General features: G+C 41.6%; 3 protein-coding genes across 4 annotated transcripts; 2 read left to right on the top strand and 1 right to left on the bottom strand.

Annotated features, from left to right (window-relative positions):
* The first annotated feature begins 391 nt into the window (after window positions 1-391).
* On the top strand, window positions 392-5,882 carry ppih (peptidylprolyl isomerase H (cyclophilin H)). The gene is made up of 9 exons (XM_088290687.1): window positions 392-557; window positions 3,716-3,780; window positions 3,995-4,018; window positions 4,110-4,154; window positions 4,237-4,279; window positions 4,593-4,685; window positions 5,273-5,360; window positions 5,470-5,510; window positions 5,632-5,882. The coding sequence occupies exons 1-9, from the start codon at window positions 492-494 to the stop codon at window positions 5,698-5,700; spliced, it is 534 nt and encodes a 177-aa protein (XP_088146813.1). The 5' UTR covers window positions 392-491; the 3' UTR covers window positions 5,701-5,882.
* Window positions 5,883-7,940: 2,058 nt separating this feature from the next.
* Window positions 7,941-16,320, top strand: ybx1 (Y box binding protein 1). Of its 2 annotated transcripts, none has more exons than XM_088289888.1 (8): window positions 7,941-8,213; window positions 10,755-10,818; window positions 11,080-11,113; window positions 13,810-13,899; window positions 14,214-14,498; window positions 14,813-14,898; window positions 15,609-15,880; window positions 15,969-16,320. In XM_088289888.1, exons 1-7 carry the CDS (start codon window positions 8,108-8,110, stop codon window positions 15,832-15,834), a joined length of 891 nt encoding a protein of 296 aa, XP_088146014.1. In that variant the 5' UTR covers window positions 7,941-8,107; the 3' UTR covers window positions 15,835-15,880; window positions 15,969-16,320. The 2 variants fall into 2 exon arrangements, with proteins under 2 accessions (XP_088146014.1, XP_088146013.1); XM_088289887.1 differs by having other exon boundaries at window positions 15,591-15,880.
* Window positions 16,316-27,060, bottom strand: arhgef16 (Rho guanine nucleotide exchange factor 16). Its single transcript, XM_088289886.1, has 15 exons — window positions 26,876-27,060; window positions 25,120-25,759; window positions 24,349-24,400; window positions 23,700-23,863; window positions 23,540-23,596; window positions 22,528-22,688; window positions 21,341-21,493; window positions 21,124-21,253; window positions 20,828-20,902; window positions 20,649-20,741; window positions 19,897-20,048; window positions 19,106-19,291; window positions 18,517-18,587; window positions 17,910-18,011; window positions 16,316-17,840 (listed from the first exon to the last, which is right to left on the bottom strand). Exons 2-15 carry the CDS (start codon window positions 25,690-25,692, stop codon window positions 17,701-17,703), a joined length of 2,109 nt encoding a protein of 702 aa, XP_088146012.1. The 5' UTR covers window positions 25,693-25,759; window positions 26,876-27,060; the 3' UTR covers window positions 16,316-17,700.
* Between the last annotated feature and the right edge of the window lie 264 nt (window positions 27,061-27,324).

Here is a 27,324-nt window from a genome sequence, read left to right as displayed (position 1 = left end):
TCTGTAAGCATTTACTTGATATATATTAATTAGTCTATCGATATCCCAACTCGCTACAAAATATGTTTTAAAGACCTTCCTTGTGTTTACAATCAAAAGTGCAATTATAACATATCTGTACCTTAAATTCTGAAGGTCACAATTTTTCATCAGTGCTGCTATTGGGTGAACACAAAGGACCACACCAGAAGCATGGGAAAATGCAATTTGAATATGGACAATATTCCTGGAGAAATAACGTGTGAGGCATCGCGGCATATTTCGGTATGACACTGAATGATGTGTAATGTTATTGTACGAATTCGAATGCTATACAATGACTATCCCGGTTGTCTAAAATTCTTAAACTTACGCGTTTACGTCAGTTTTTCCCTACATACTTGCCGTAATACGACTTCCTGCCGGCTTCCGTACAAGTTTCCGGTTGTTCAAATTCGCCTAAACAAGTGATCGTTTTTATTTTCCCCCCTAAACGCGAACGTAGTGGAATAATGTCTGTTCAAGCGACTAACCCCAACAATCCAATTGTTTTCTTCGACATTACAATCGGAGGACAGGTGAGTTGGAAAAAGACTTTCTTAAGGCTTGTCCACAACCAAGATGGAGAAAAAAACATGAGGCATGCCGGTGCTGACAGAAAGTTAACGTTTAATTGACACATGGTCAGTCACTCCGTTAATATTTGGTTCCGTCTTTAAAACAAAAACTTATACAATTTATACGAGCTGATAATTCGTCATTCTTAATAATAAAAAAAAAGCAGCGGTGGGCGTAGAATCAAACATGTGCATCATACTGTATATCGATCATATGCGCCGCATCGCGCCCCCTCCCGAGACTCTCGTAAAAGGATGGGCGATACCACACTTTTTGTTACAATGCCAGTAACTTTTTGTTGCAATTTAATCAATACTGATCAGGTCTAACTGCGATTTGTTTTTCACTCAAAGTACTATTACAGTTAAGACAAATCTCGGGCATTAATTTGTACCAAATATTTTCTATATTTGAAAACATAAAACAACGAGCATTCTTCGTGGTGTGGAAATCATCCGTTATCGAGACCTCTTATCCTCACAAGAACACCGGGCATGCTGGAGCACAACTGTCTTCGGGCAGTAGGCTCTAAATTAGTTGCCAGCCAATCGCAGGGCACACACACAATCAATCATTCATCCCACAATCATACTTAGGGACAATTTAGAGCGTCAGTCAACCTACAATATGTTTTTTGGAATGTGGGAGGAGACCGGAGTACACAGAGATAACCCACGCAGGCATGGGTAGAACATGCAAGCTCCACATAGGAAGGCCGGGGGCTGGATTTGAATCCACGACAACTTCATTGTGATGCAAACATGTTATTATGAAGCCATCCATCCATTTTCCTCATTCGGGTCGCGCGTGTGCTGGAGCCTATCCCGGGGTACACCCTGGACTGGTTTCAAGCCATTCAAAGGGCACACGCAGATGAACAAGCACTCAGGCTCACAATCACATCCAGGGACAATTTAGAGTGTCCAATCAACCTACCATGTTTGAGTAATGGGGTAGCCGTGTTCGTCTGATATGTGGATGGATGAATAAGACAGGTGGCACCTTATTTGACACGAGCTTTTGCAGACAGTGTGCTGCTCGTAATTTTGGAACTTTACATTTGGACAAATAATTTCTCCTTGAAATTGACCTTGTGGATCACATGACCTGTTAAAACTGGTTAAAATAAATGTTGCAGTATTCATTTAGTTAGCGTGTCTGAGGAATAAAAGTGGAAACATCAGTGGGCTCTAATTTCCTGAAAGGGGGTTTAACCGTATTAAGTATGAAAACACGCGCCCATATTGGGCATTTTGGACCACTTCAAGTGATCCCTGTGACGTCACACGTGCTGTACACTAGACTGTTCATTTCAAACTTGTTTATCGGTCTATTGTGCTATAAAAATGATGGATGGCTGCGTCAAGTATTCCCATAATTTAGATATCGCTCCTACCATCAGGTTTCACATTCTTCCTAGAAGAAAGAGGGAAAAAAGAGACATTAGCAGTGCCATCGCTGACAATGCAGTCGGCCTGCGAGCCTCCAATGCGACTTCTATGGGAACTTTTTGTCCGTAAAACAACGGATTATCAGCAAAATTTAAATGTTCAAGTGTAGATGTGATAATCATTCTCTGAAAATATTAGAAAATTTTTTGGGGGGATGATTATCGTCACGTTGTAAGGTTGCCTTTGCATATTTGCCCCTGAAGGGTAGCCACAATCTGTCGCTTATTGAACAAAAACATGACAGATTGTCACCAAAATGTATGTAGATATGTATAAAAATATGATAACCTTGCCTGTAAATATTAGAACGAAACTCGCAATATTTTGGAAGGTCATCATGTTGAAAGCATTGCTTCATTAATAAACATGTATATTAATGCTTGCTATATTTTGGCGTTCCTCATTGACCACCTCAGGGCAACATTAGACGGTGGATGTATTTATAAAAAAAAAAAAAAAAAGGACTAAAACCTCTTTCAAAAGCTTCTCCTGGCTACTTTTAATCTGATTTTATCTTTTGATTGTTTTTATTAATACATTCCTTTATCTGTTGTTCCATTTTATTGCTATTCTGTTCACTCTTGCCTACACTGTGCACTCTGGGATTTGTCTATAAATGTAAAGTGCATTATGAATAAAATATATTTTAATTCTAAGTGAACTTAAGTGTCTTTAATATTGATTGTTCATTTGCCTCTATTTGAATACAAGCCTAACCTATAAGACCAAAACATGTATGAATAATAAGGCTGGCACTGTTTATTATATTACAGATTAATTTATTGTGTTAATTTAAAAAAAAATTTGGTAAGAGGACCTTGAAAAAATAACCCAAATTAATTTGCAATACTGGGGGGGGGGGGAATCGCCATTGAATTTCTTTGCAATAAACTGTTCAATGCGCCTTCGCTAGTCTAAAAACGGCATTCTGATTCATATTGCATTTGTGGAATGTGAGTTAAGCAAAAATCCACCCGTTTGTGTCCATCTCGGGTGGCGGACGTTTTGTCATTTTTGTCGACTAAAAATAACATCACAGTTGTTCAGGGCTTTGGCAGCAACCAATCACAGCTCACCTATTTTCTGGAGCTGTGCCTTGATTGGTCATGCTTGGGGATGTCTGCTTGTCTTGGAGTTGTGTGACTGGAGATGGGAGCAATAGTCTGCTTCAACACCTCATTGGCAATGTCGTCTTTTGTATTTGTGGAAGTCTACCTAGTTTACCCAAATCGGCGTCATGCACAGTGTTACAGGGAATGCAGAAGTTGACAGACCTTCTGCTCATTTAGTGAAACTTTGAATTCCTGGTGCAATTAGAATTGGTTCAAACTTTTCAGAGGGAAGTGGCCACTTAACTTTGTGGACATCAGCATGTTGCAACGGATATACAGAGAGTGAAAGAGTCACCGAAAGGCATAAAAGTCATTGATCATCTATTTGTATGTGTTGGTGCTTCATTCATGTTAAAGTAGTAATTGTTTGAATGTTTAGAATACAACATCAATGCTCAAATTGATTTATTTTCCAAGTCTTGCCGCCCACACAAATCTACAATGTTTTTTTTTTTTCATCTTTTTTATTGATGTCATATGGGTCGTTTCTAAAGATAAAACTGTTGTCAATGTCTCATCAGCTGTTTACAAAAGTTCTTCTCCACTACGTTTCAGGATGTGGGGCGGATGAAAGTTGAACTTTTTGCTGATGTCGTCCCAAGGACGGCTGAGAATTTTCGGTATGTTGTCATCTCAATTTTAAACATTTTATTGTGCCTTTTCTGGAAATTATATTTTTTGCAGCCTTTGGATTGACTAATTACAGGCTTACATGTTGCTTTGGTCTGTGAATGTGAATTGAGGGGGTATACGTGTGTTAAAAATTACGCACCCATACCAGCATCGGTATATATGCCGATATTGTACGACTTAGATTTTCATAATTTCTTGCAGGCAGTTCTGCACTGGAGAGTTCCGGTAAGGCAGATTTACTGTAAACGTTGGTGACGTTTCACTTAACAAGCAGGGCCTGCCTTTTATGACATATTAAAATAAATATGACTCACAGGAAGGATGGTGTACCTATTGGTTTCAAGGGCTGTACATTCCACAGGTATGGATGATATATAAATAAAGTCATACTGTACAAAGTTCATTGTCTCTTATAACACATTTGTTGTATTGTTCATTCGCAGAGTGATCAAGGACTTTATGATCCAAGGAGGGGACTTTGTGAATGTGAGTACATGCCAAGAGTACAATAGGCATGAAAAGGAGCTGCAATTATTGGCCATTTTCGAAATGAACATTTTAATTTTGATGGGATAACTGCTTGGATGGCAGCAATGACTTACACATTTGATTTTCACTATATTTGTCCCATAAGCAAGACTGAAAATGTTTTATAAATTGTTTCAACTCCAGGATTCATGCTTAAAAAAGACTGTTCCCTCACAGAGGTCGTAAACATGAAATAGCCCTCTTACTGGGCTCCTCGAAAATTCTGAAAACAGTTTTTGTGAGTTTGCCCGTATGCACTTTTTTCTTATAGGGTGACGGGACTGGTATTTGCAGCATCTACAGAGGTCCATTTGCGGATGAAAACTTTCGAGTGAAGCATTCTGCGCCTGGTCTTCTGGCCATGGTATGTGGATTTCTCATAGGTTTATTCATATTTATACCCACACATCTATCAGGCCCTCAGCAAAATTGAATTTTGGGGCCACTCTATATCTGCCACTAAGGTTGGTGATCATTCATGTACTTACTAGAAAGTCATTGGAGCTCTGGCGTGTGTTGTATTGCGTTTGTGTTAAAAAAAAAATGAGAACAGGAATGAATGTGCAACCATAATTTCGAGTGGGAGAACAATGATGTGCAACAGCAATTAAAAATATTTGGAAATACTGTTTAAAAAAAAAATGTATAAAATAGCTCACAAATCCGTTTATTTACACATGGTCAACTGTTTTCAACCTGGAGTTCCCCATTTTGAATCTCTGAAACGCTGAACCTACCAAGAGGGTACACTGTTCTTTCAATTAAAAAAAGGGACAGATATTGTATAACTATTCAAATAGAGATTCCGTTCTATTGACAATCCGTGGCGGCACCCTTTTCAAACTTTTCTTTTATTTGTATTCAGAATCTTTTTTTTTTTCACAAAATATATAAAATTCTATTTGTTCTGTGGATATTAAGATTAAGGCTGTAATCATCCTTTCTTCTTAGGCAAACAGCGGTCCAGGGACAAATGGTTGCCAGTTTTTCATAACCTGCACTAAATGTGACTGGTTAGATGGAAAACATGTTGTTTTTGGTGAGTATGGAGCCACAATAATGTGAAATTCATATTCATTTTACATTTTAGACTATATATTTTATGCATGGAAATATGGCTTTAATATTCTTATTTGTGGTTGTTTCAGGTAAAGTTGTGGATGGATTGCTAATCATGAGAAAAATCGAGGTACTTTACATTGAATATCAATTGACCACACTTAAGTCATCTTTATAGAATTTGCTGTGTGATGCATTTTGTTCTTATTAATGTTATAAAAATTACAATTCTTTATCCCAACTCCAAACAGAACGTTCCCACGGGACCTAACAACAAGCCCAAGCTCCCGATCCTCATTGCACAGTGTGGCGAGATGTGAGGGGAAATGTTTCTGTACACACGAAGTTACAGTATGTCCCATTTGTTGACCCTGCATAATGTCATTTGTTTAGTATCTAATTCCATTGTATGTGTAAAATCCAAAGAAGATTCAGCCCAACTTTGTATCATGAACAGAAAATAAATGTTTACTTTTTAAAAAATGAATAATACATTTTGACATTTGCGTCTGTGAATAAAATTCCCAATTGCACTGAATGAATGCACCATAAACTGAGGTTGAAAATCAAATTTATTTTTGTTGTGACTTGTCCCATCAGGGGTTGCCACAAGGAGTCGTGTCAAAAGATTTGTCTTGCACAGTTTTAACAATATATTAATGGTCAACTTGTTGCGATTGGCTGGCAACCAGTTCGGAGTGTACTTTGCCCAAACACGGCTACAATAGGCTCCAGCACCCCTGGGACCCTCGTGAGGACAAGCGGTACAGATAAGGGATGAATGGGAAAATTGTGTTGATTCAATTCAAATGTATTTTACAGGTGTTTCAAATAGACCTATTGGTAGACTACATTCAGGTTGATTTGTAACCTCACTGGTAATTTATACTGCCCCCTTTGGTTTGGTGTATCTAATAGCTATAGTAACCATTTTTTTTTCTCACTGAACCTTAAACACTTTATTCCCATGCGAAAAGACCCAAATAGTAACATAAAGATGGTATTAATGATACTGATGTTTTAATATTTTGAAAACATTTTTAAAATATTACACTTGTATATCTGAAATTCATAATCAGTCAGGCACCTTAATTTTACTCCAAGGTTTTATTCCTTTTAAATTGCAAGACTGGGATATAATGTAATGTTTATACTGCGAGAACATTGTGTTCCCAGGGTTTTATAAACCCCGCTGCCAGCCAGTCCTTCCCCCACCCTTCCCCACCAACCGAAATCTACAATCTCAAATCAGGGATAATGTGGAAAGAAATGGGCTTGAGTGACTATTTGTGGTTGAAGTGAATTGATGAGCAATGATCTGGTGATAGTGTTTCAAACACTTAATACCAAGCAGACTGAGCGAGGAATTCTCTGCTGAACTTGTCTCCCCCTTCTTATCCCAGCCATCCATACAAATCCAAGCTCGGCCCCCCTCCCCCATTCACACTCTCGCTGTTCTGCCTTGGACCTCGTTCCACTGGCACAAAAGAATCCTTTTAGATGAGGACTGTTCTTATGGAGGCTGGAGGAAGGATTCCCCCCACCCGTTCGTGTATGTATGCGTGTGCGTGTGTTTGTACACTTGTGTTTATGTGCGTGTGTGTGTAAAGAGGTGGAGGGGAGGCTTTCTGAGGTCAGTGCAAAACCCCATCTTTGTGTGGGAGAACGTGAACAAGGAGCTCTTCGCACATCAGCCAATGCTCATAAACAGTGTCAGTGGAGCATTAACATCACAATGGTTGGGGGGGCTGCAGTGGGCTTGTCTCACACCCAGCCCGGGTCTGTCTGCTGTACTCGATGTCCAGTTTTGGATTCCCTGCTGTTGATTCCTGATTTTTATAGGTCACTTTTATGTAGCTGGGGGTATTGTATGCGGATTCTGTATTTTTAAGACTACCATGAAATTGGTGAATTTCCATACAGTGTGCTTTGACATGTTGAAATGTAATCTATACACATATTTTAAATGCAACATTTTTATCATGTCCATTTTTTAAATGCAACATTTTTATCATGTCCAGTGGAAGAAAACGCCTTGTTGGCTTTCTTTTCATTAAAGTCAACACCATTCCACTGAGCTACAACCACAAATACAATTTCCAGTAATAGTGGGTAAAATATTATTCAATTCACTCTGGGTTTCAAATGTTTAACATGCACAAATTGACGTTCATGACAGCGTTCATGACAGAAATTAACACATACATGCCAAAATGTTTAACTGCTGTTGAATCAACTAAAATCATTTTTAAACGTTTAGGTTTCGTATGCATAATGTAGTTTATGACTTGTTCTCTAATTATTTAAACATTACGCATATCGTATCACATCAACGTATTCCAAAAGTGTCAGTTTGTACGTCTGTCTTTGACGTCACTATGGGGCACTGTGAATTGACAGGTACTTTCTTCCCCAGCCAATCATAGTTTAACAGATGCCTCCCTCGCCTTCTATGACCGTTGTTGTAGCCAATCGCAGCGCGCGCTGTATTACGTTGCTAATCCCAGCCAATCAAATCGCTAGCTGGGCGGTGCTCAGAACAGGAACTTTCCCCGACACAGTTTACGGTCTGCCCAGTTCGATCGGCAACGGGAGCGGGAAGAAGAAAGCAGAGAGCCCGAAGGCAGTAGCCCCCTACCACCACCGCCGGCCCAGGTTACCATCTTGCACCGGGAGAGACAACAGAGAGCCGCCGCCGGCAGAAGCCATTACCAACTAGTAGTAACCATGAGCAGCGAGGCGGAGATACAACAACCGCAGCAGCCTGCTGTCGACGTGGAGAGTCCATCCAGCCCGGTAGTCGCAGCTTCCGCGGGGGATAAGAAGGTCATCGGTAAGATTACGGCTACAAATTAGCTCGTTCAGCCAACGTGTCAAAATTCGCCACCTAACTGCTTGTAAATGTCTGGCTGCACGTGAAAACTCTTACAAATTTAGTAGATGGCCGAAATTGCGAATCTGCTTGGGCGATCGAAGTGTCACTCATTGCACTAGTGAGTGGAAGTTTTAATTGGCAACAGAAGTAAAGCCAATGCATGATTTTAAACATGCGCCTCCACATGTGTGTTTATCTTAAACTCATAACGCTGTTATTTTTGAGGGAGGTTAATTTTCCCAACATGCGGCAACCCCGTACTCTACCGGTTCAGTGGGCCTTCTAACGTCAGTCCACTCGTGCCACGTTACCGGCTGGCGGTAAAAAGTTGGGCCGCTCCTATTTTCACTGTCGTTTCGATAAATAAACTACATATTGAAATACGTTAATTTCCTTCTCCTCCAATTTGCCTCACCGTAACCAGCCGTGACCGTCGCCTCCACAGACGAGCTAATGCTAACTGATTTGGTTGTCCCTTTGTTCGTCTTTAAGCCTCCGGTTGCCATGTCGGCTGCTTTCCCTCGTGAAACGGCATCAGTGCTTACTTAAAACTGGAACACGATACGATTGACGGGCGTTCAAATGACCACAAAACGCGGCACAGCCTAGAATTAAAGTCGAATTCCACTGTCACTTGCGGCCTTCGTCAGCTACTTAACGGCGAATGGGGATGATGGCTGGCAAAGCTATCGCTAGCATAGCTCGGCTATTTTTGCGGTTGAAGTGGACATCCAAAATGTCGGCCGAACCCATATTCAATTCGCTTTCGTTTTGTTCGCGAACGACGTGAAGCAGGCGAATGGTTTATTTTCGGTGCATTTCTGGCATTTGCCGTCATGTAAGACGCGCGCGGTAGTTGGCCCCGTTTCAACCACATGGCTGCGAAGCATCAGGCTAGTTTAGCCGCGCAAGTTAGCCATGCTAACAAGCCAGCTATGCTAACATGTCACCGCGCGACATCACCACGTGCAATGCGCGGTCTGGTTTAAAGCGGGCCGCTAAATTATACACTTTTGGAATCTTCACTATTTAAAGTTGTATTGAGAAACGCAACTCACACACATCATAGACTGAGTATTTGTAGCTACTCCAGTTTACAGTGGATCTCCACTGTTGTCTAATTGGACCCGCATTTCCCTATGAAGCCAAGTCGTGACCCACTTAACATTTTTGAAGTGCGTTTCAGAGAACCTCATTTAGAAACTGACGATGAACACGATTGCATGTGCAAAAATGAATAGAATATTGTTTTAATTTAATTGCACACAATACAGCCACATTTCACTAATATTAGTAATTTTTTGTTTTTGACGTATGTACGTCAAAATGTTCCAAATTGAGGCAATGCCATCATGGGGTGTAAATTTAACATTTCATGTCCTCAGTTTGATACAGAGTGGAACTCTTACAACGTAACTCAAATTGGTGCAAATCGTTACATGCTATATATGGTATGAAAAAACATTCACACAATAAATGTACAAACTTCGCGGTAACCAGGCATGCCATTCACAAGCCTTGTCAATTTTATTTTATTTATTTATTTTTTTGACAGCATGTCTGACCCACCCATAACGGCCCCCAACCCTTTTATCCAAATCACCCAGTTAAGAATCACTAAAGTACAATTCCAGTGAGTTCTGTCCACATAGACAATTTAATGTTCATAAGACTCTTGTGAGTATAAGCGGATCAGATAATAGAAGGATGAAGTAAATTATACTTATTACCTTGGCATGGTGTAGGAGTTTGATAGGATCTAATGTACATAGCTACAAGGAAAACGTGCTTGTCCGGATTCACTCTTTTTGCTGCTTGACTAGTGCAGCTGGCCCAGGGGCACCCCTCGGGTCTAAAAAGAGCGTGACAGTTGGCAGTTAAATATAACTTCCAGGCAAGCTTGGTGAAGTTATTTGATCCCATTGCTGCCTCCCCTTAATAAAGGTCTTGAGTGGGTGTGGCTAACATGTAAAAATCTGGGTTGCTATACAGCCCATTTTCTATGTAGAAATTGGGATACCGTAGCCAACCTAATTCCGAATATTGGGATTTACGAACAGCATGTTTGATTTTTTTTTTTTTTGGTTGCATGCCGTTTTGGTGTAACCATCGAAGCTTTATACATAATATACGCCACGCCATACCTACAGGGCCACTTGGTACCTTTCATTGTGTTAAGACAAGCGAGTGTTACAGGCCTTTTTGCCTATGTGAAATTTAAGGCTGGGGAAGATGCTGTTGACGAGGCCCTTTCAACAATTTGGTTTAATTTGTTTGAGAAATGTGCCAATTGGCACAATGTGTCAGTTCGTGGCAATGAGTGCCATCCAGAAAGGAAAGATAATGATCATAACAGAAAATGGCAACGTAACGACTTGGGAACAATTCAAGATGCAAAAAGCCTTCAAGAACATAAAGATGTGGGGTAGTGTAATTGTGTTCTGTTCCTTCGAGTTTTTAATGGTGCAATGTTGTCTCTCTCTTTCCTTCTCTCGTCAGCCACAAAAGTCCTGGGTACAGTGAAATGGTTCAACGTTAGGAACGGATATGGTTTCATCAATAGGTAAGTGGACCCCCTTCTCATCCTACTCCCCACCTGTTCCTCTTAAGAAGCCCTCTAAGTGTGTTCGACGGGACAAGCACAATCCTATTATAGCTTTGATTTGTCCGTGGCGCTGATGGGACAATTTGTCTGCTTCTCACCGTGCTGTTCGTGTGCCGCTTAATTAATCCTCGCACTTGCGACTTTAGCTGCAGCCTGTCCACTGACTGAATGGTTCAGTCCTTATTGTTTCACTAACTAACTGTGATCTTCTTTGCACAGGAATGACACTAAAGAAGATGTTTTTGTACACCAGGTAAGTTTATGTGACTTACTTTATTTTGTGACAACCACATGTCATTTTTTTTTTCGCTAGACCCTGATTTACAAAAATCCCAATTACTGAGTGCCTAATGGTGTGTTTGCGCTAACAGATAAACCCTCAAGATTGTGATCTTGTACGAAGATTATTTAAAAAAGGGGGTTGCGCTTTAGAGGAGTTTGACACAAAAATTTGGGGTGAGCACTGCAAGCATAAAATCGATTTTGATGATGGAATTGGAAGTCTTTTCCCGGGCTATATTGGTACCGTTCTGCATGCTGGTTTCTGACATGCTATTTTAAGATACAAAGCCTACCATCACAATCCATCTCAGGTTTAGTACAGTCACACTCTGTGTGACAAATCAATCTATTTGCTTAAAAGTCTTTTTTTTTTTTTTTTTTTTTTAAACAATTTTCTAGTCATTAATACTTAGGGCTATTGTTGTACGATATATTTTTGAAATGATAGTTTAAGTGTTTTGGGAACACAGTTTTCAGTATTTTAAATGACGAATTCAGGCAATTCTAAACATTTAATGTGGGCAGCATTAGTTGCTTGCAGTTTTTGCAATCATAGCGGGTCAGTGATTTGCGTCTGATTTTGTGCCAGTCCAAATTTTCATTGTTATAATAAAAGGACATCGGCGCTCGTCAGAGGACCTTAACAGCGTACACTACTGTAATACCTTGACTTACAAATGCCCCAAAGTACAAGTATTTTGAGTAATGAACTATTGCTTGGTCTTTTTTTTTTTTTTTTTGCTGTTAACTCTGTTGCAAGTTAACTCTAATTGAAGTACTTGATTTTTCTTTCTTATTAATTCAGTGATCATTTTCTTTTCCTTTAGCCTCAGACAAACCTATATTTATGCATAATAAATAGGCCTGTCACAATAATTACCATTTTGACTTATTGCTCGATGAGCGAACAAAAAGGAGACCATTTTTTTCCAGAGTCGATAAATGGTTATCTGCATTCATGTGTTTTTACATATGTCATCCAGATTGCCTTGCGCTGCTTTGTTGCCTCTTCAGTCTCAATCAGTCTGTTCGGCACTGTTTGGGTTTAGCGCTCTCTCGCACGCATACGCTTTAGTGGAACAACTCCTGAAGCCCGTTTAAACCGGTTAGCATGTGTCCAATTGGTTCTTCATAAGCACGTAACTCATTTTCTTGTTAAGATATTTTCCCATTTGTGTATGACAGCACTAATAATAACCATGTAGCATTAATGCTAGCAGGCACGCCCATGCACATTGGTTGTACAAGCATTTGTTATGGCAACCGCAGAGATATATTTCTTTGGGCTTTTATTTTGGTGAGTATTGAGCTGCTGAAGAACAACCCTTTTGTGAGCCAAGGTACTCCTTTTTCAATACAAAAATCTCAGTTCACCAACAAAAAAATGTATGACTACTTAAATATACTTCAGAATGATGTAATTGAATTAATAACAGAGAAGGGAATCACTCTTGCTCTCCTATGGTGGAATACAAAACATGATCCGAGCAATAGATTTAAAATAACAAAAATTAGCCAAAGATTAAAAAAAGGTATTAAAAAAGACCCACTATTTACAGTCACAGAAATGTCAATAGCAAAAGGCAGACAACTTAATGAGCTGCCCTAAAACTAACTAATACAAAACCGAACAACTAACAACTAAGGTGGAGCAGAGCTAAGGGGTCGAGAATGCTTTAAAAAAAAACACCCTCTTCCGAGTCCGGGAGCAAACGACCTACTCGTGTCAGATGTATCGCCAACTGCTATCACACCACGGATCTGTGCAACAATCTGAACTTTATTAAGGTGTGCGGAGAGCATAAGGAAGAAGAGTGAACTCTAGTAAGTGTCCTATCCATAATGTGGGAATAAATGACCTACTCGTGTCAGATGTATCGCCAACTGCTATCACACCACGGATCTGTGCAACAATCTGAACTTTATTAAGGTGTGCGGAGAGCATAAGGAAGAAGAGTGAACTCTAGTAAGTGTCCTATCCATAATGTGGGAATAAATGATACTCTGCCTTTTTCTCCTTGTTGATCCTTTAAGAGAGACTCCAAATAGGAGGAAAATTGGCAACTTTTCTGCCGGTAATATAATAATCTAATCTGCTAGTATATAAAAAAAATTTACATTGTTCATTCAGTAATTTTCGGTTAGCTGTTCCAAACTAGCAAAGGTATTATCAATATATAGATCCTCAATACTATGAATTCCCTGATTGTACCAGGCTCTGAATCCATTATCCACCAAGGATGGCTGAAAAAACTCATTATGTATAGTTGGGGAATCAGCAGAAACATTCTGATACCCATACACTTTTGGGTATCAGAGTAATAGTTCTAATTGAATTTAGATTTATTGCACAGCCCTCCTTCTCCCCATGAGTTATGCTTCACTGAGTCGTTGCCATCTTGGCACATTCCAGCAAGTATAATAACTGTGATAGTAAAGTAATGCAGTGTAGTGGGATGGCGTTTATTTTATGATGAATAAGTTGTCGTTGGCACCCAGTTCCTGTCTTCGTATTAATGGACATGAAAAACAGTGTGGCGTCACTTTGTGCAACTGCGTTTGTTTCTCGCCGCTGATGTGAATCTATTAAAACTTACTAGTAATGTACTCAGTCAAGGTATCACTGCATATTCATCTTGTCTTTTTACTCTTCCTCTGTGATTTCAGACAGCGATCAAAAAGAACAACCCGAGAAAATACCTTCGCAGTGTCGGTGATGGAGAAACTGTGGAGTTTGACGTAGTCGAGGGAGAGAAAGTAAGAGTGTTGCTGATGTCATGTGTTCAATGTTGCCCATTCGGCATCCATTACAGCCTGATCATCCTGGAAGGGGGATTCCCCCATCCGTGGTCCCTTGTCAATGTTTCTCATGTTTCACCACATAGTTGTTTTAAGTTTTCCCCTGTCCCTCCTTGAGGTTAAAATCGGGGGATTTCAGCTGTGGGGATGCCTTTGCGACTTTCTTGTGATTAATGGCCAAATAAATAAATTTGCCTTGACTTAGACATGTCAACTACTTTGTTGTATAAATCTGTACTTGTTTCCTAATTGCGCCATTCCATGGGCAACAGGGGGCAGAAGCGGCGAACGTCACCGGCCCTGGGGGCATCGCGGTTCAGGGAAGCAAGTACGCCGCTGACAGGAACCGCTATAGACGCTACCCCCGAAGGAGGGGTCCCCCCCGCAATGGCGACTATCCAGAGAACTACCAGAGTGACGGAGAGGGCGAGCCGGGTACCGGAGGCCGCGAAGGCAAAGGCAACCGGGAAGGCGGAGAGAGCGCCCCAGAGGGAGACTCGCAGCAACAGCCGCGTAGGCCCGCCTACCCTGGCAGACGGCGCTACCCGCCATACTTTGTACGTAGACGCTTCAGCCGCCGCCCCCCGTACACCACCGCACCACGCGGGGAGATGATGACTGAGGAATGCCGTCACATGGCTAGAATCCTGAAGCAGGCACTCAGTTTCTCATGACCCCGTCCGGACCTTTAGGGGGAGAAAAAAAAACCTTGTGGTTGTGAACAAAAATAAAAATTGGTGTATCGGGGGTCTGGACCTTAACAATCCAGCATTCTGGTCTTCAGCTTTAAACCTTCAAGCTGGACATGCTTTCACCACTCCTTTTATTGTCATTCTGCAATCAAAGAATCTTGTCTCATGTTTGCTTTCAGGCCAATGAGGGCGATGAGAACCAGGGCGGTCCAGATCAGGGAAACAAACCCGCCAGGCAGAACTACTACAGGGGCTTCCGGCAAAGGTATGTAATAATTTTGCACACACTAATTTACAGGTTTTTATTCGTCCAAAAATTTTAAAATGTCATTCTTTCCCAAAAAAATCAAATTTCATCTTTGTTTGAAGCCAGAAATGTGTCAAAATGTCGAGAGGGTCGAATACTTAGGCAAGCTGCTGTACATTTGAGAACAGTGAATGCAGTTTGAAGTCTGGCGTTTGTCTTGTTAGCAATACTTGTCGTTGTGAGATGACGTCATTTAGGGAATTTAATTCCATGAAACATCGCTGTTCTTTCCCATGTTAGAAATAAACATTTTCCTCTCGCCTTGATCATTTTCCACAAAGGTTAATGAAAGGTGGTTTAACGTTGAATAAAGTTGACGATTGGAGTGAGCGCCAAGTTTAGCCAGGTTTGTTAGTGGAAGTTGCGGGGAGTCTTTTCCACGCCCTTACATAATTTGTGAAGCTTTTAAGGTGATCATGCAATATGAGTTTGAAATAATAACCTGATTAGGTATCACAGTTCGTGGTTTACGGCATTTATGGTTGAAACCTATCGGCAGTTACTAGTGCTTCTTCGTTCTTGGCAACAGGGCTTGGTTAATTAAGGTCTTTTTTGCCGCATGTTCACCTCAAATAGCAGTGCGCATATCAAGTCTTGCAATATACATCTTGGCCCAACAAACTTTTCCCCCGCCAACCGTCTTACAATAGGGGTCCACCCCGTCCTAGACCGGTGCGGGACGGCGAGGAAGACAAGGAGAATCAGGGCGGCGAAGGGGGTCCCAACCAGCAGCCCCGCCAGCGGCGCTACCGCCGCAATGTCAACTACCGCCGCCGACCGCGCCCACCAACCGGCGGCAAACCCGGCCAGGACACCAAGGAGGCCAAGGCGGGAGGCGACGCTGCCGTAGAGAAAACAGCCGCTCCCGAGGCCCAGCAGGGTGGGGCTGAGTAGGGATAGACCTACCCACCGGCACCTACCATCTTTTACCATCGTCCGGGTGAGATTCTCTGGACTTGCGAGTAGTTGGCGTGATGCTGACAATCAGTGGACTCAATTGCAACTTTTCCCTTTTTTCCCCCCTACAGTTTTTTGTCAACAAGAAACATCCAACAAGATCAGAGCAATAAAAGATTTGACTTGATGACCGTCACAAGCTTGCACCATGCATTTGAACAGATTACCACCAATTGCCTGCAGGTTCTATGCAGACTCGTTTTTTTCCTTCTTTTTACGTGACAGCTACAACACATTTTGGGGAAACGGCACGTTTTTCTAAAAGTCTCCTAAGTTTTTACACCAAATGGTTTTTCAAGAAAAAAAAAATGAATGAGTGAAATTTGATATCTGGTCAGTTTGACATTTTTAAATAACTTTTTATCTATTCAAACATTTTAACAAAATGCAAGCTCAAATAAAAGTACAAAAACCAGGGGCAAAGGAGTGGTTGTTTTATTTATTGGATGGAGACACCCAAAGCTAGTAGGTTTCATAATTACATCATGCTGATCACTGAAGCCTAATGTTGGTCATTTCTAGTAGCAAATGAACCGTGCGATGACAAGAATATGCATCGCTTTAATTAGTATTCAATTAGATCAGATTAGGCCAGTGTTTGCTCAGGGTTACATTTGTAATTTGCAGATAAGGACACCCCAAAAAAGTTCTAATACCAAAATAAAATGACAACAATTTGCTTTTTATTGTAAAAAAACGCCTTAATTTTATTGTAACTTTTTTTTTAATTTTACTAAAACAGCTAATGTACTGTGTATATACACATTTATTTGATTAAATGGATGTTTTATTTAAAAAAAGAAATTGGGGAGGATAACTGCAAAATGAATTCAACAAATATGACAGGACTGCTGATTTAATGTAATTCCTCAGTGGACTGGATGAAGAACTGGGCTGGCTGACTGTGGCACCTGGGAGATATTTTGGCCAACCCTGAGCTAGCCCAATGTCATATGCACATGAAATCTTCAAGAAATAAGATTCAAGTTCCTCTGAAGGTGATGCAATTTTCAGGAAAATGCGAATATTTGCAGCCTTTCTCACATCCACAAATTAACAGTGGGCTTTTAAATAAAGACCATAAGCTTAATTGCGAGTACAACAGGTAAAAATGTAAAAAAGAAATCAATAGTGACCGAGAAAGGTTTTCTTTTTATGGAAACAAGTTGTGGTCCCTATGTGTTGTACACCCGGAAAGCCTCATTTACTGTACAGGGGCGCCTTTTCAATATACAAGCAGTCATTTGCCTGAAATTAATTGAAGCACTAAATCATGACTGTTAAATTCTTAACATTCTAGTTAATTATGCTATTGTATTAATTAAATACTGCATATACATTGTTTGGGGTGTGTTGAAACAACTAATGGAATTTACATTTATTTAAAGATTTAAATCGATTTAGGTGATTGTTTTGAGTTACGATGTTCATGGTCATTCAAATTAGTCATATCTCTGCACTAATGTGCATGCAGCCTTATTCCTAAATAGGGGGAATAAGCATTTTGTTGAAAAGTGATTGTGAATTTGAGGGGTTTTCTTTTTATTTCAATATATTTGCATTTTTTTAACTTAATTAAAAAAAAAAATTAAAGAACTTTGAGTTAAAAAATGGAATCCATTTCTAATAAGGTTTCAACAAAGCGCTGTAAATGCCCTGTACATCTTCATGAATATAATAATTGGCTTGGGCGGGACCTCTTTCCCTCACTTAAATGTCAATTCTTCAGCCTTGCCAAGGCACAATTAGATGAGGTTGGTGTGGCCTCTGACCTCACTACCGTTCTCTGATCCTATTCACTCCTTAAACGTTGCTCTCTTTGCGGAGGCGCTTCATTCGCTGCATGTTGTCCTCTATAGCCGTGGGGTTGGTGATCTCTGTGGCGCAGCTGGCAGGAAACCAGCCTCTCTCACCGTCGCGCATCCGCTCCCCGTAACACCAACCTGGCAGGAGCACACAGTCTTTAGGAGAGGGGATTCCCTGCTGGGTCTCCAAAAAAAAAAAAGCCTCACCCTCCTCCTTCCTCTGGACGATGACTAGCTCGGCCTGCTGCAGGCCCAGCTCGTCAGGCTCCTTGGGCATGTAGGCTTTGGTGGCCTCGCACTGTGGCAAACCTAAAACACATTCCCAGAATGCACTGACTGCTTTAATGTCAGGCCGAGCCTATTTCATCTGACTTGGGGTGAAAGGATTAGTGCAGTGGTTGAAACTGTGTTTGCTCCCTCTAGTGGTATGTGAAAGAAAGTTCAGTTGTATTTAACTTGAAAGCATTTAATCTTGAAGAACTGTTATGTTTTTGTAATTAATGCATCACAATTGATTAAAAAAAATCTTAAAAAGAAAATGTATTTAGTAAGAAAACAAATAACGGAAATTATATCCCCCCCACCTCCAAGCATGGCATTCCGTAAAGCAGTTAGATTTAAGATACTGGGCTTAAAAATGGCATCTCGAATGTGCATGTTTAAGATAAGGTTAAACAAGAACACACTGATCTGAAATGCAAATGAAGTGTTTTCTGTGCACCCTTCCAAAACAAATGGCTACATCATCAGACATCCAAGTCAGAGCACATGAAAGCTAAAGTGATGGTGCTTCAATAAGTACTCGCTTACTTACCGTCTTTACAGGAGAAAAGCGCCGCCTGCTTTTGTTCAGTGAGTGCGACTATCCAACGGGCCCGATCCACTCTTGGTATTAATGCAGACAAAACCACAAACACACAAAAAAAAAAGAATGGAAAGAAGCAACTTGAAATGTAGAGGTGCAAATAGACATGCACTGAACCCAGCCCTAAAAAAATACTCTCAATTTTCAATTTGTACTTTCATGTGTGACATATTTATCCACAGCAGGGGGAGCAACACCCAAAGAACTCGGCTCAACCTTCATGAAACACACACTCTGGTTGGACCCATGAATCACCAAGAGGTAGTCATTTAACAATTTGGTGATTTCATCGGTCACACCAGTCAGTCCAAAACATTAGGAACAACTCTCAACATAATCACAATTAATAATGAATACAAATCAGTGTCAAACGAAACCAAAAAACCAATGTCACCATGAACTGCAGTTAGATCATTTCGAGCCAAGTAATAGGTGTTGCTTTACTTCAGCCAATTTTAAAACCACTGGCCTAGGTATCTTCACTGTAAGAACTTCATGCACTGCAAAATGTTACGAACCGCTGTGTGGAGGAGTGTACCTGGATTCGGCAACAAGGGTGGTGCACTCCGGTCGGCCCTCGCTGTTCTTGCTCATGAGCAACTTGAAGGACAAATGACTTGAGCTGTTTTTGGCGGGCGGCGACGCCTGCCCGTCCGTTTCCTCGCTGACCTCCACCGCTACGTTATCCAGCGTGGCGTAGTCCATCACCACAAAGCTCTCCTCGCTGATGGAACAAACACACACTAATACACTTGCAAATACAGTTCAGCTTAGTTCTTAGAATGCTGTGTTATCCGGTCCTTCCCTGTCTTCCGTTAGAATTAGCCACCCTGAGCATGTACTGGGACACAACCATTAAAAAAAAGTTGCCTCGTATTTGAGCAGTGGTTACAAGTCAGTCAAAACCCAAAGCTGAAATCTCTCTCTGGCTGACCAGCTGAATGCAAAGCTGAAGAATGTCAAGTATGTGTGGAACACGTCCATGTTCCTCAGCCTCCTCTGTTCCCTGACAGCCAGCAGCTGAATTGTCTCACAGTTTTCAGGAAATGACTGAAAGAGGCCCAATTCTGTCCTGGTCATTTCTGTATCAACTTTTTTTAAGAAAATATATTTACAAGACTCTTGTTAGTAATAAGATTCAGCATTTAGACTGATTATCGTTGCACTCTTGAACAACATTGGACTCAAGATGAGTTCAAATTAGACAGTCGACAGTGCGACAAAAAATACCTCGTCTTTTACTTCCAAAAGAAGTTTACTGCTAATGCGTGCAGTGACATTGTTTTCTTGTATCATTAAAGTTGCAATGCAGTTCAGACGCCAACTGACCTCTTCTTCTTGGTGACAATGAGCACATCATTGAAGAGAAACAGGTAGTTGCTCCTGTTGCTGAACGCTCTCCAGATGCTGAGTTCTTCAGCACACACAGTCAGCTCGCCACGTTTCTTCAGCCAGCGCGACGACGACACCAGTGGAAATGGCTGCGGCGACACGAGGATTATTTCTAGAAAAAGTGTGCTCAGTTTGCTTAAACAAATGTCCAGTACGGAAACACAGCTACTTTGCGGCCACAAATTAGTATTCTGTGCACGTTATACCTACTTCTAAGGGCATAGCTTCAGCAGGTACTAGTTAGCCCCAAGGACAACATGAATAGCACATGGGACTTTTTCTAAAAGTAGCTAACCAGTGAGGGAACACTGTGACTTACTAAGCGGAATTTAAAAAGCAGACTGTTAATATGTACTTAGTTAAACTTAAGATCTATACATTTCTTCAATATTTTGTTTAGAAATAAAATAGATTGTGTTCAATGGAAAAATGTGCAGTTTTTATTTCCGCAGATATTTCAAATATGGTTATTTCAGAGCTGCAATTTTAATATTGTGATACCAGGATATTTTTGCTCACAGTTATCATACTGTCAGAATCCACCAGCCCATGCCTGGTTTAACTTTGATACATAGTTCACAGATTTACTGACAATTCATATGCATAAGGCCTGAGTCTGACATACCGAAGGTGACCGAGACAGAGAGTCAAGAGGAATTGGCATTCAAAAAAAACAAGACAAGTCTAACCTTGATTTTACCGAACTCCATCTGTTTCTGAATGGTGTACATCTGTTCCGTCCTCTCCATCCGCCGCGCACCATCATTGCAGCTGCCGACCAGCTGTTGAATAGTGCAATGAGAAGGCAAATAATCAGGATGCGATGCTGCAGAGATGCCAAGTCAGCACGCACGGTGAACCTTCCTACCTTGCTGATGGCGTGCAGTGCCCAGACCGCAGCAAAGTACTCGGCAGTCTTGTCAGGGGTCTTCTGGCAAATTGTCTGTGGGAGGAAATCCCCCATGAAAAAAAAAAACACTATTATTTATACATAGTGGAAAGAGTAAAATGATGGGATTGTCTGATGAACATCCAATCAGATGAATCCACAACCACTCAAGTGCATATTTAAATGCCATTTGTGAATTGCTTGTCTCATGACTATAAAATGATCATAATCTTTTGTAATTAGATCATTCTTGTCAATGTAAAAGGCAGACTAACATCCAGTAGCAGCGGCAGTCTGGTAACCCGTTGCATGGGAAGGATGAGAAACGAGATCATTGGGAGGCCTCCGCAGTCGCTGCTCCCTTCAATTTGCTTCAGGGTGTCCTTAAACGCACCATTACTGCTCCTAAAAAATGGTCAAGAAAGGCGCGTATCTGTCAACCTTTACATGAAGCTGTCACCAAGAAGAATCAGACTTTGGTGACCCCCTCACAAGAGCTTCTGCAGCGTCCTCTGTTGAAAGGTCTCATTGGAACAGTAGACGATGTACGGATCAAAGTGGTGGGCGGCGTGGTTCTGAACAATGTCACTAATGTCCCGAATCACTGGGTTGTCATAGTGACGGCGCTCAAGATCCTCAAAAAAGCTGGAAAAAGGAAACAGAGAGGCGGCTTAGTCATTTGCAATTCGCAAGTCTCTCATGCAGACTGTTATTATTATGTCAGTGCAAATAATTGCAGAGCTTGATCCATACCCATGAAATAAATGTGTTTTTTTCCCAGAAAGAACAATAGCACTCTGTACTACGGTATTATACCTTAATAAAACATATAATAATAACCGAATTCAATGAAATGTAAAGAACTAAACAGCCTAATTTACCAGTTTCTTATGATGCCTGCTGCTTGGCCACTAAGGGCAGTATAATACAGTTAGTTATATGGATATGCGCAAACTAAACTGTCACAACTGCTCAGTAAGATGCATGAATACAGTTGTCTGTTTATTTATTTTTTTGCAGCGGATAATGAACATTTTCTTGGGAATATTGCGATATTGTCAGTCTACATGTGTTGCCGTACTATCCATCCCTTCTTTGAATCGCTTATCATCACAAGGGTCGCAGGTGTCCCGAAGCCCATCGAGCTTGTTGTGGGGGGAGAGGCAGGTGAGACCATGAACTTCTTGACATTCAATTGCAGGTTCTGCTGCACCATTTGTGTTGAACTATCCGTTGTTTCAAAGATGCCCCACCCTTGCAGAGAGACTATTTAACCCAAAAGGGTTAAATGACACCATGCAGGCCAGGAAGAAGGCACACAACACATTCATACAAATGCATATCATTAATTGCTCATGTATCTCACTCCCTCTCCTATTCGCAAACTACTCAAGACATTCAAGGCACCCCCCCCCCCATTGCTGCATTGAAGTATTCGTTGACACGTTCAGTAATGCAGCACATTATCATTTTAAAGCCCAAAAATACCACGGCGAGCCGCAAGGCTGCATAACCTGTTTGCCAAGCGTGTTATAGCATGTTGATGGGGCCTACAAGATACATGGGGGCAGCCTAACATTTTGAGTCACTTCTAAAACTGCACTGCATCTAACAATATATGTACGGAAGAAATCAAAACCCACATATAGTGTAAGAGCATGAGTAAGGATTGTTCCCACCGTTTGCTGACTTGGTGGATAACCGAGATGTTGGAGAAGAGGTGATGGTGCTCTGTGGCGGTCATGGTACTCCTCAGAGAGTCACTCTCCTTAAAATGTCGCACCAGGATGCCCAGGCTGTGCAGGTATGAGTGTTCCGATGTGATTATTTCAAAGATTGCCTGTTAAAAGGGAATGAATAAATATCACTTCTGCACTTCAACTAAAGCTGTCAACACTGTAAAAAAATTATGTCAGATTGTAACACTGATTTCTTCAGGTTACTCGTGCTGATGAATATACAGTAAGCCCAAAAGTGAATATGCAGTTTCTGCCCGGCGGCAGAGGAAAAGGGCGCTGCCATGGGAGCTTAGATCATGTTGAAGCGATTACAATAAAGACCCACGAGGTTACTTGAAGCATAAAAGAGGGAAGCAGCCACGCAGCAGACAGCCTGGCTAGGTGTGGCTTTACTCAGGGAGTCGAGTGCAAACAGGGTGGACCTTTGCTATTGAAACAAAACGAAAGCAATAACAAAAAGGTACAATGCTTGCTGCTTAGATTACACATTTTGCTCATATTTTCATACCATCGCGCGGATGGTTGTTTGTCTGTGGAAAGCCTGCGAGACAGCTGTGATCAGCTCCAGCACCCTCGCGACCCTCGTGAGGAGAAGCTTAACTTTAACTTCAAGATTTACAGCGCATCTGGGCAAAGTAGCTATCTTTTTATCCATCCATAATCTGACACCACTCTTCACGAGGGTCGCTGGCGTGCTGGAGCCGATCCCAGCTGTCTTCGGGCAGTAGGCGGGGTACACCCTGAACTGGTTGCCACCCAATCGCAGGGCAGATACACAAACAGAAATGGGCTTTTCGTCTCAGGGACGGAATGGTCCATCTGTCCGCCCCGCAGGCACGTGGAGAACATGCAAACTCCACACAGGCAGGCCTGAACCCAACGTGCTGACCAGTTATTAGATTGTATATTAGCATCAGATTTCTGCACAGAAATCAAAGAGATTAAAATTTACCTCTTGTCTCTTTCTCTCTTGAGGTGAGATCATGTTCAGTATGCCGGTTTCCTTCACCTTCATGAAGCAGGAATACAAATCGATTTAAATGCAATTGGCTCTCAAATGAAGACCAAACATTCCATCACTTATGAGCGCGGCGGTTGTGGGGTGGCCATACCTGCGGCAGCTGGCTCCAGGTGAGCTGCGCTGGCCTGTAGCTCTTCACCACGATGCTCTGATCCTCGACCGGAGCTTCCACCACTACAAAGTCGTCCAGCAGCTCATCCTGGTTGGTGGCGTGCAAACCCCGCTCTCGGATCTCCTGGTAGAGGCGCGGCGTTGCTGGGGGGCAAACCCACAAATGAATCATTTCAGGGTTCTTCGGTTTGGAAAAGTCTGCGTTTCGACAATGTCGCTGTATTATGCAGTGTCCAAATATGGAGCGAACAGAGAATGACTGCAGATCACCTCTGAATGTAAAACACGATGTATGTTACTTTAGAATACTGCATAAATGATCAGGACAGCTTTTTCTTCTCGTCAACACATGGTGACGAGTGGCTGAATCGCTGAGGCTGCAGGACATTCCAATTGAATAATCAGGACTCAACAATGTCGCATTCAGTCTGCAGAGTACGTTCCGAGCTCAAGCCATTCTTTTCGAACAGAGCTGAAACCTGTCGAGACCTTGGCGTCCACTATTTAACCCTGGTGGCCCGGCAAGTTTTCATGCAACACATTTCTGTATTTCACCATCATTTACAAACGTTTGAGCATTAGGAGGGTTTTGCCCACTTCCAGAGATGTGGCGAGTGACTCATTCATACCGTCTTTAAATGATCCGCGCTGGTTACGGTTCCTTTTTCTTCCGAGGGTTCTCTGGAAGAACAACAACAGAACCGTTCATCACTGTGAGGACTATACATATCTTTTTTTTTTTCCCCCGTTCACATTATCCTGATATCACACTTCATATTGTTCTATTGTTTACTTATTTCAAATACAATCTAGTAGAAGCTAAATGAAGACTTCCTCAAAAGAGTCCCTAATGTGACGGAATAAAAACAGTTGCGCAGACACGGCATCATCTCCATGACTAACAGAGAGCATCACTGAGGCTAACGCTCAGTTTACACCAAACAGTACTGTAAAGTTCAAGTATTTCCACTTGGGTACCAAAATAACTAATTGTGAACATAACACTTCTGGGCTCCCAATTAATTTGGATCAAAAACAGCAGGAGCACTGGAGATCGCAATTGCCCGAAAGAGATTCATCACTTAAAGTGGAAGTCCAGTCAAAAAATGCAGATGAAATAATATCCTTTTACATGCCCCGACTAGTCTAAACACAATATTCTGTTTAATATTAAGTTGGTGGAATAAGTTGTTTAGACAAGTGGGGGCACAAATCCTCCAAATCGTCACCAAAAGTGAATGCCTTTTTCCTTGACACAGTTTCGTGAAGACCAGTTTTGTGCTTTTTATACACTATGTTACCATTCAACTTGAGACAACCACGTCAGTGATGGCGATTGGCAATTTTAGCTGGCCTTTATTTACATTTCGCCCAAAGAAATGGGCTAGAGCAACCTCTACCTTCCTCCCGGGGCTGCGAGCAGCACCTGGACTGGATGCTCTGCCTTCTTTCACAGGCTTTAGCGCGTTTACGGCCCCTTTTCCCCTCGCCATGGCCTCAATGTCTAAACTGGTCACTGCTGCTCTGTAGGACTTGTTCCTGCGGTTCCTCCTCAGAGCGAATCCGTCTCCATCGCTGTCGTAGTCCTCCCAGCTCACATCAGGTCCCTGAGCTGAGTGTCGCATGCGGGATCCATGACTGGAATTCTCCAGTCCCACAGGGAACGTGACTACGGTGGTGTGGTGGCGGTTTTTGGGCCGGCTGGCCACGGCTAGATTCTTGGGGATGATCTGATGGGTGCCAAGCTTCAACGCCGCTGCACTTTGGGTGCTCAAAATCAGTTGCTGTGGCACCACCAGTCTGTCAACTTCATCCTCTTGGGTTGTGCATGCCTCGGGTTGGACAGTCGGGGAGCTTTGTGACTGGTAGCATTCATCTCCGGGTTCAGATATATGGAGTTCTGTGGAAAAGCGGCTCTCCAGAATTAGGGGGGCCCGGTCACCCGCGCGGCCTTCTGACTGGGTATGAGACATGGCGTTGTGCCTCTGTCACTTTGGCCCAGTCTACTGACCTCCTCAGCAACTACAACATTGGCGGGCTCTGCGGAAGAGGAGGAAAAATAAGAGCCGTTTAACGCATCCCCACAAACAGACGTTAGTTTTAGGAGCTTTACTGGAAACGAGCAGCAGGAATCACATGAGAATCATATCAGTGGAAGGCCCTCAAATACCACCAGTGACCCACAGTGGGGCAATGAGAGCTTCCCACTGAGAACGCATGTAAGACTCTATGAGTCACTTCTTAAACTAACACTAAAGGCAATGCACACACAAGGAGAGAAGCTCCATTCAATCCACTAAAAATGACATGGAAGTTGTTCAAATCCTCAAATTTCAGACTCACAAGAGAAAAGTAGTAAAGATTTCTGTCATCCTCCATGAAAGCATATTTATTATATTTGTGTTGAATCAAAATAAAACATCTGCAAACATCAGCTCTTACTTTAGAAAACAATTATCAACATGTTTGGCTCTTTTATCACCAAACCAGTAGTTGAATCTTAATTTGTTCGTACATTTTCTGCACTGTATTTTTTAAATGTCATGTTTTTAATATATATATATATGGAAATTGTATTAATTAATTAATATATGGAGAAAATAAACAATTGTTTAATTGTTCTTTGAGTGGTCATTACTGATACATTTCGTTTTAAATTATGTGCTTATTGGCAGGGATACGACCTAATAAAATAAATTACAGAAAATAATGGTAGATTTAAAATATTTTAATGACATAAAAGAAAGCACATGAATGAACGACAAAAAAAAACGAGTAAAGAGCTAGCAAGACTGAGTACAGTATATTTTGGGGCAATCTTGTACACATGCTTCTGTAGTCATTTGCGGCGCTGAATCTTCAAATGCACGCTTTAAAGTGTAAAGATGGCACTTAATGCTTACTCATTACGTATGCATGCAAAACTATTCAAACGTGAATCAGTTCAAGTCATAAGCAAATCGTGCATGGGTTCCATTTCATGACTTCTTTGAGCTTGTCCCTTGTTTTCCTCCATACAGTCGCAGTCTCAATCTTTGAGAGACGCATTCGGGTGGAAAGAAAAAATGTCTGCCTCACATTCCTATGGTTGTTTATGGCAAGGTGACGCGCAACAAAGCAAGCAAGCGAGGCTGCAACGTGCAACAGCTGTCTTACCTGAGCGAGGTGAACTTCCAAAACTCCCGGCTATGAGCGCAAAGGAAAACAAAACAAAAGAGAGAGAGAGAGAGAGAAAAAAAGCTCAACTACGTCCGTGCGGGGTCGATGCATTCGTGGGACATATTTGTGCTTAAACGCCACTTCCTGCTTTGGTGGCTCACCGATGACGTCATCCGCACAGGTGAGTTTTTGCCAATCACAGAAACTATAGTTCGACCGCTGCTTTTTCATCTTTTAAAAGAAAAGGTTACATTTCGCTTGTATGTGTGTATATTTATATATCCTAAATGTGTATGTCGAGATTAAGCATCTTACAAGTCTAACTCCGTCAGACGTTTCGACTTTTAGTCTTCCTCAAGTGTATTTGTTAGTTTATTTGGCCTGTAACTTTCAACAAGTCGTGAGCGCGTTCTAGTGGCCATTGGTAAATTTACAACACAATATAA

The sequence above is a fragment of the Idiotropiscis lumnitzeri genome, chromosome 3 (assembly GCF_059441095.1).
Source record: "Idiotropiscis lumnitzeri isolate Australia: NSW breed Sydney's pygmy pipehorse chromosome 3, RoL_Ilum_1.0, whole genome shotgun sequence".
Classification (NCBI taxonomy): domain Eukaryota; kingdom Metazoa; phylum Chordata; class Actinopteri; order Syngnathiformes; family Syngnathidae; genus Idiotropiscis; species Idiotropiscis lumnitzeri.
This window is presented reverse-complemented; position numbering and strand designations above follow the sequence as displayed.

Coding starts and splice junctions, on each gene's coding strand:
- ppih (XM_088290687.1), top strand. CDS start 492: ATGTCTGTTCAAGCGACTAACCCCAACAATCCAATTGTTTTCTTCGAC. Junction 4,686..5,272: donor CGCCTGGTCTTCTGGCCATG/GTATGTGGATTT, acceptor CTTTCTTCTTAG/GCAAACAGCGGTCCAGGGAC. Junction 5,361..5,469: donor TGGAAAACATGTTGTTTTTG/GTGAGTATGGAG, acceptor TGGTTGTTTCAG/GTAAAGTTGTGGATGGATTG.
- ybx1 (XM_088289887.1), top strand. CDS start 8,108: ATGAGCAGCGAGGCGGAGATACAACAACCGCAGCAGCCTGCTGTCGAC. Junction 8,214..10,754: donor GGGGGATAAGAAGGTCATCG/GTAAGATTACGG, acceptor TTCTCTCGTCAG/CCACAAAAGTCCTGGGTACA. Junction 11,114..13,809: donor AAGATGTTTTTGTACACCAG/GTAAGTTTATGT, acceptor CTGTGATTTCAG/ACAGCGATCAAAAAGAACAA.
- arhgef16 (XM_088289886.1), bottom strand. CDS start 25,692: ATGTCTCATACCCAGTCAGAAGGCCGCGCGGGTGACCGGGCCCCCCTA. Junction 23,864..24,348: donor GCGCGGATCATTTAAAGACG/GTATGAATGAGT, acceptor TTTGCCCCCCAG/CAACGCCGCGCCTCTACCAG. Junction 19,292..19,896: donor ATTGTCACCAAGAAGAAGAG/GTCAGTTGGCGT, acceptor TTGTTCCATCAG/CGAGGAGAGCTTTGTGGTGA.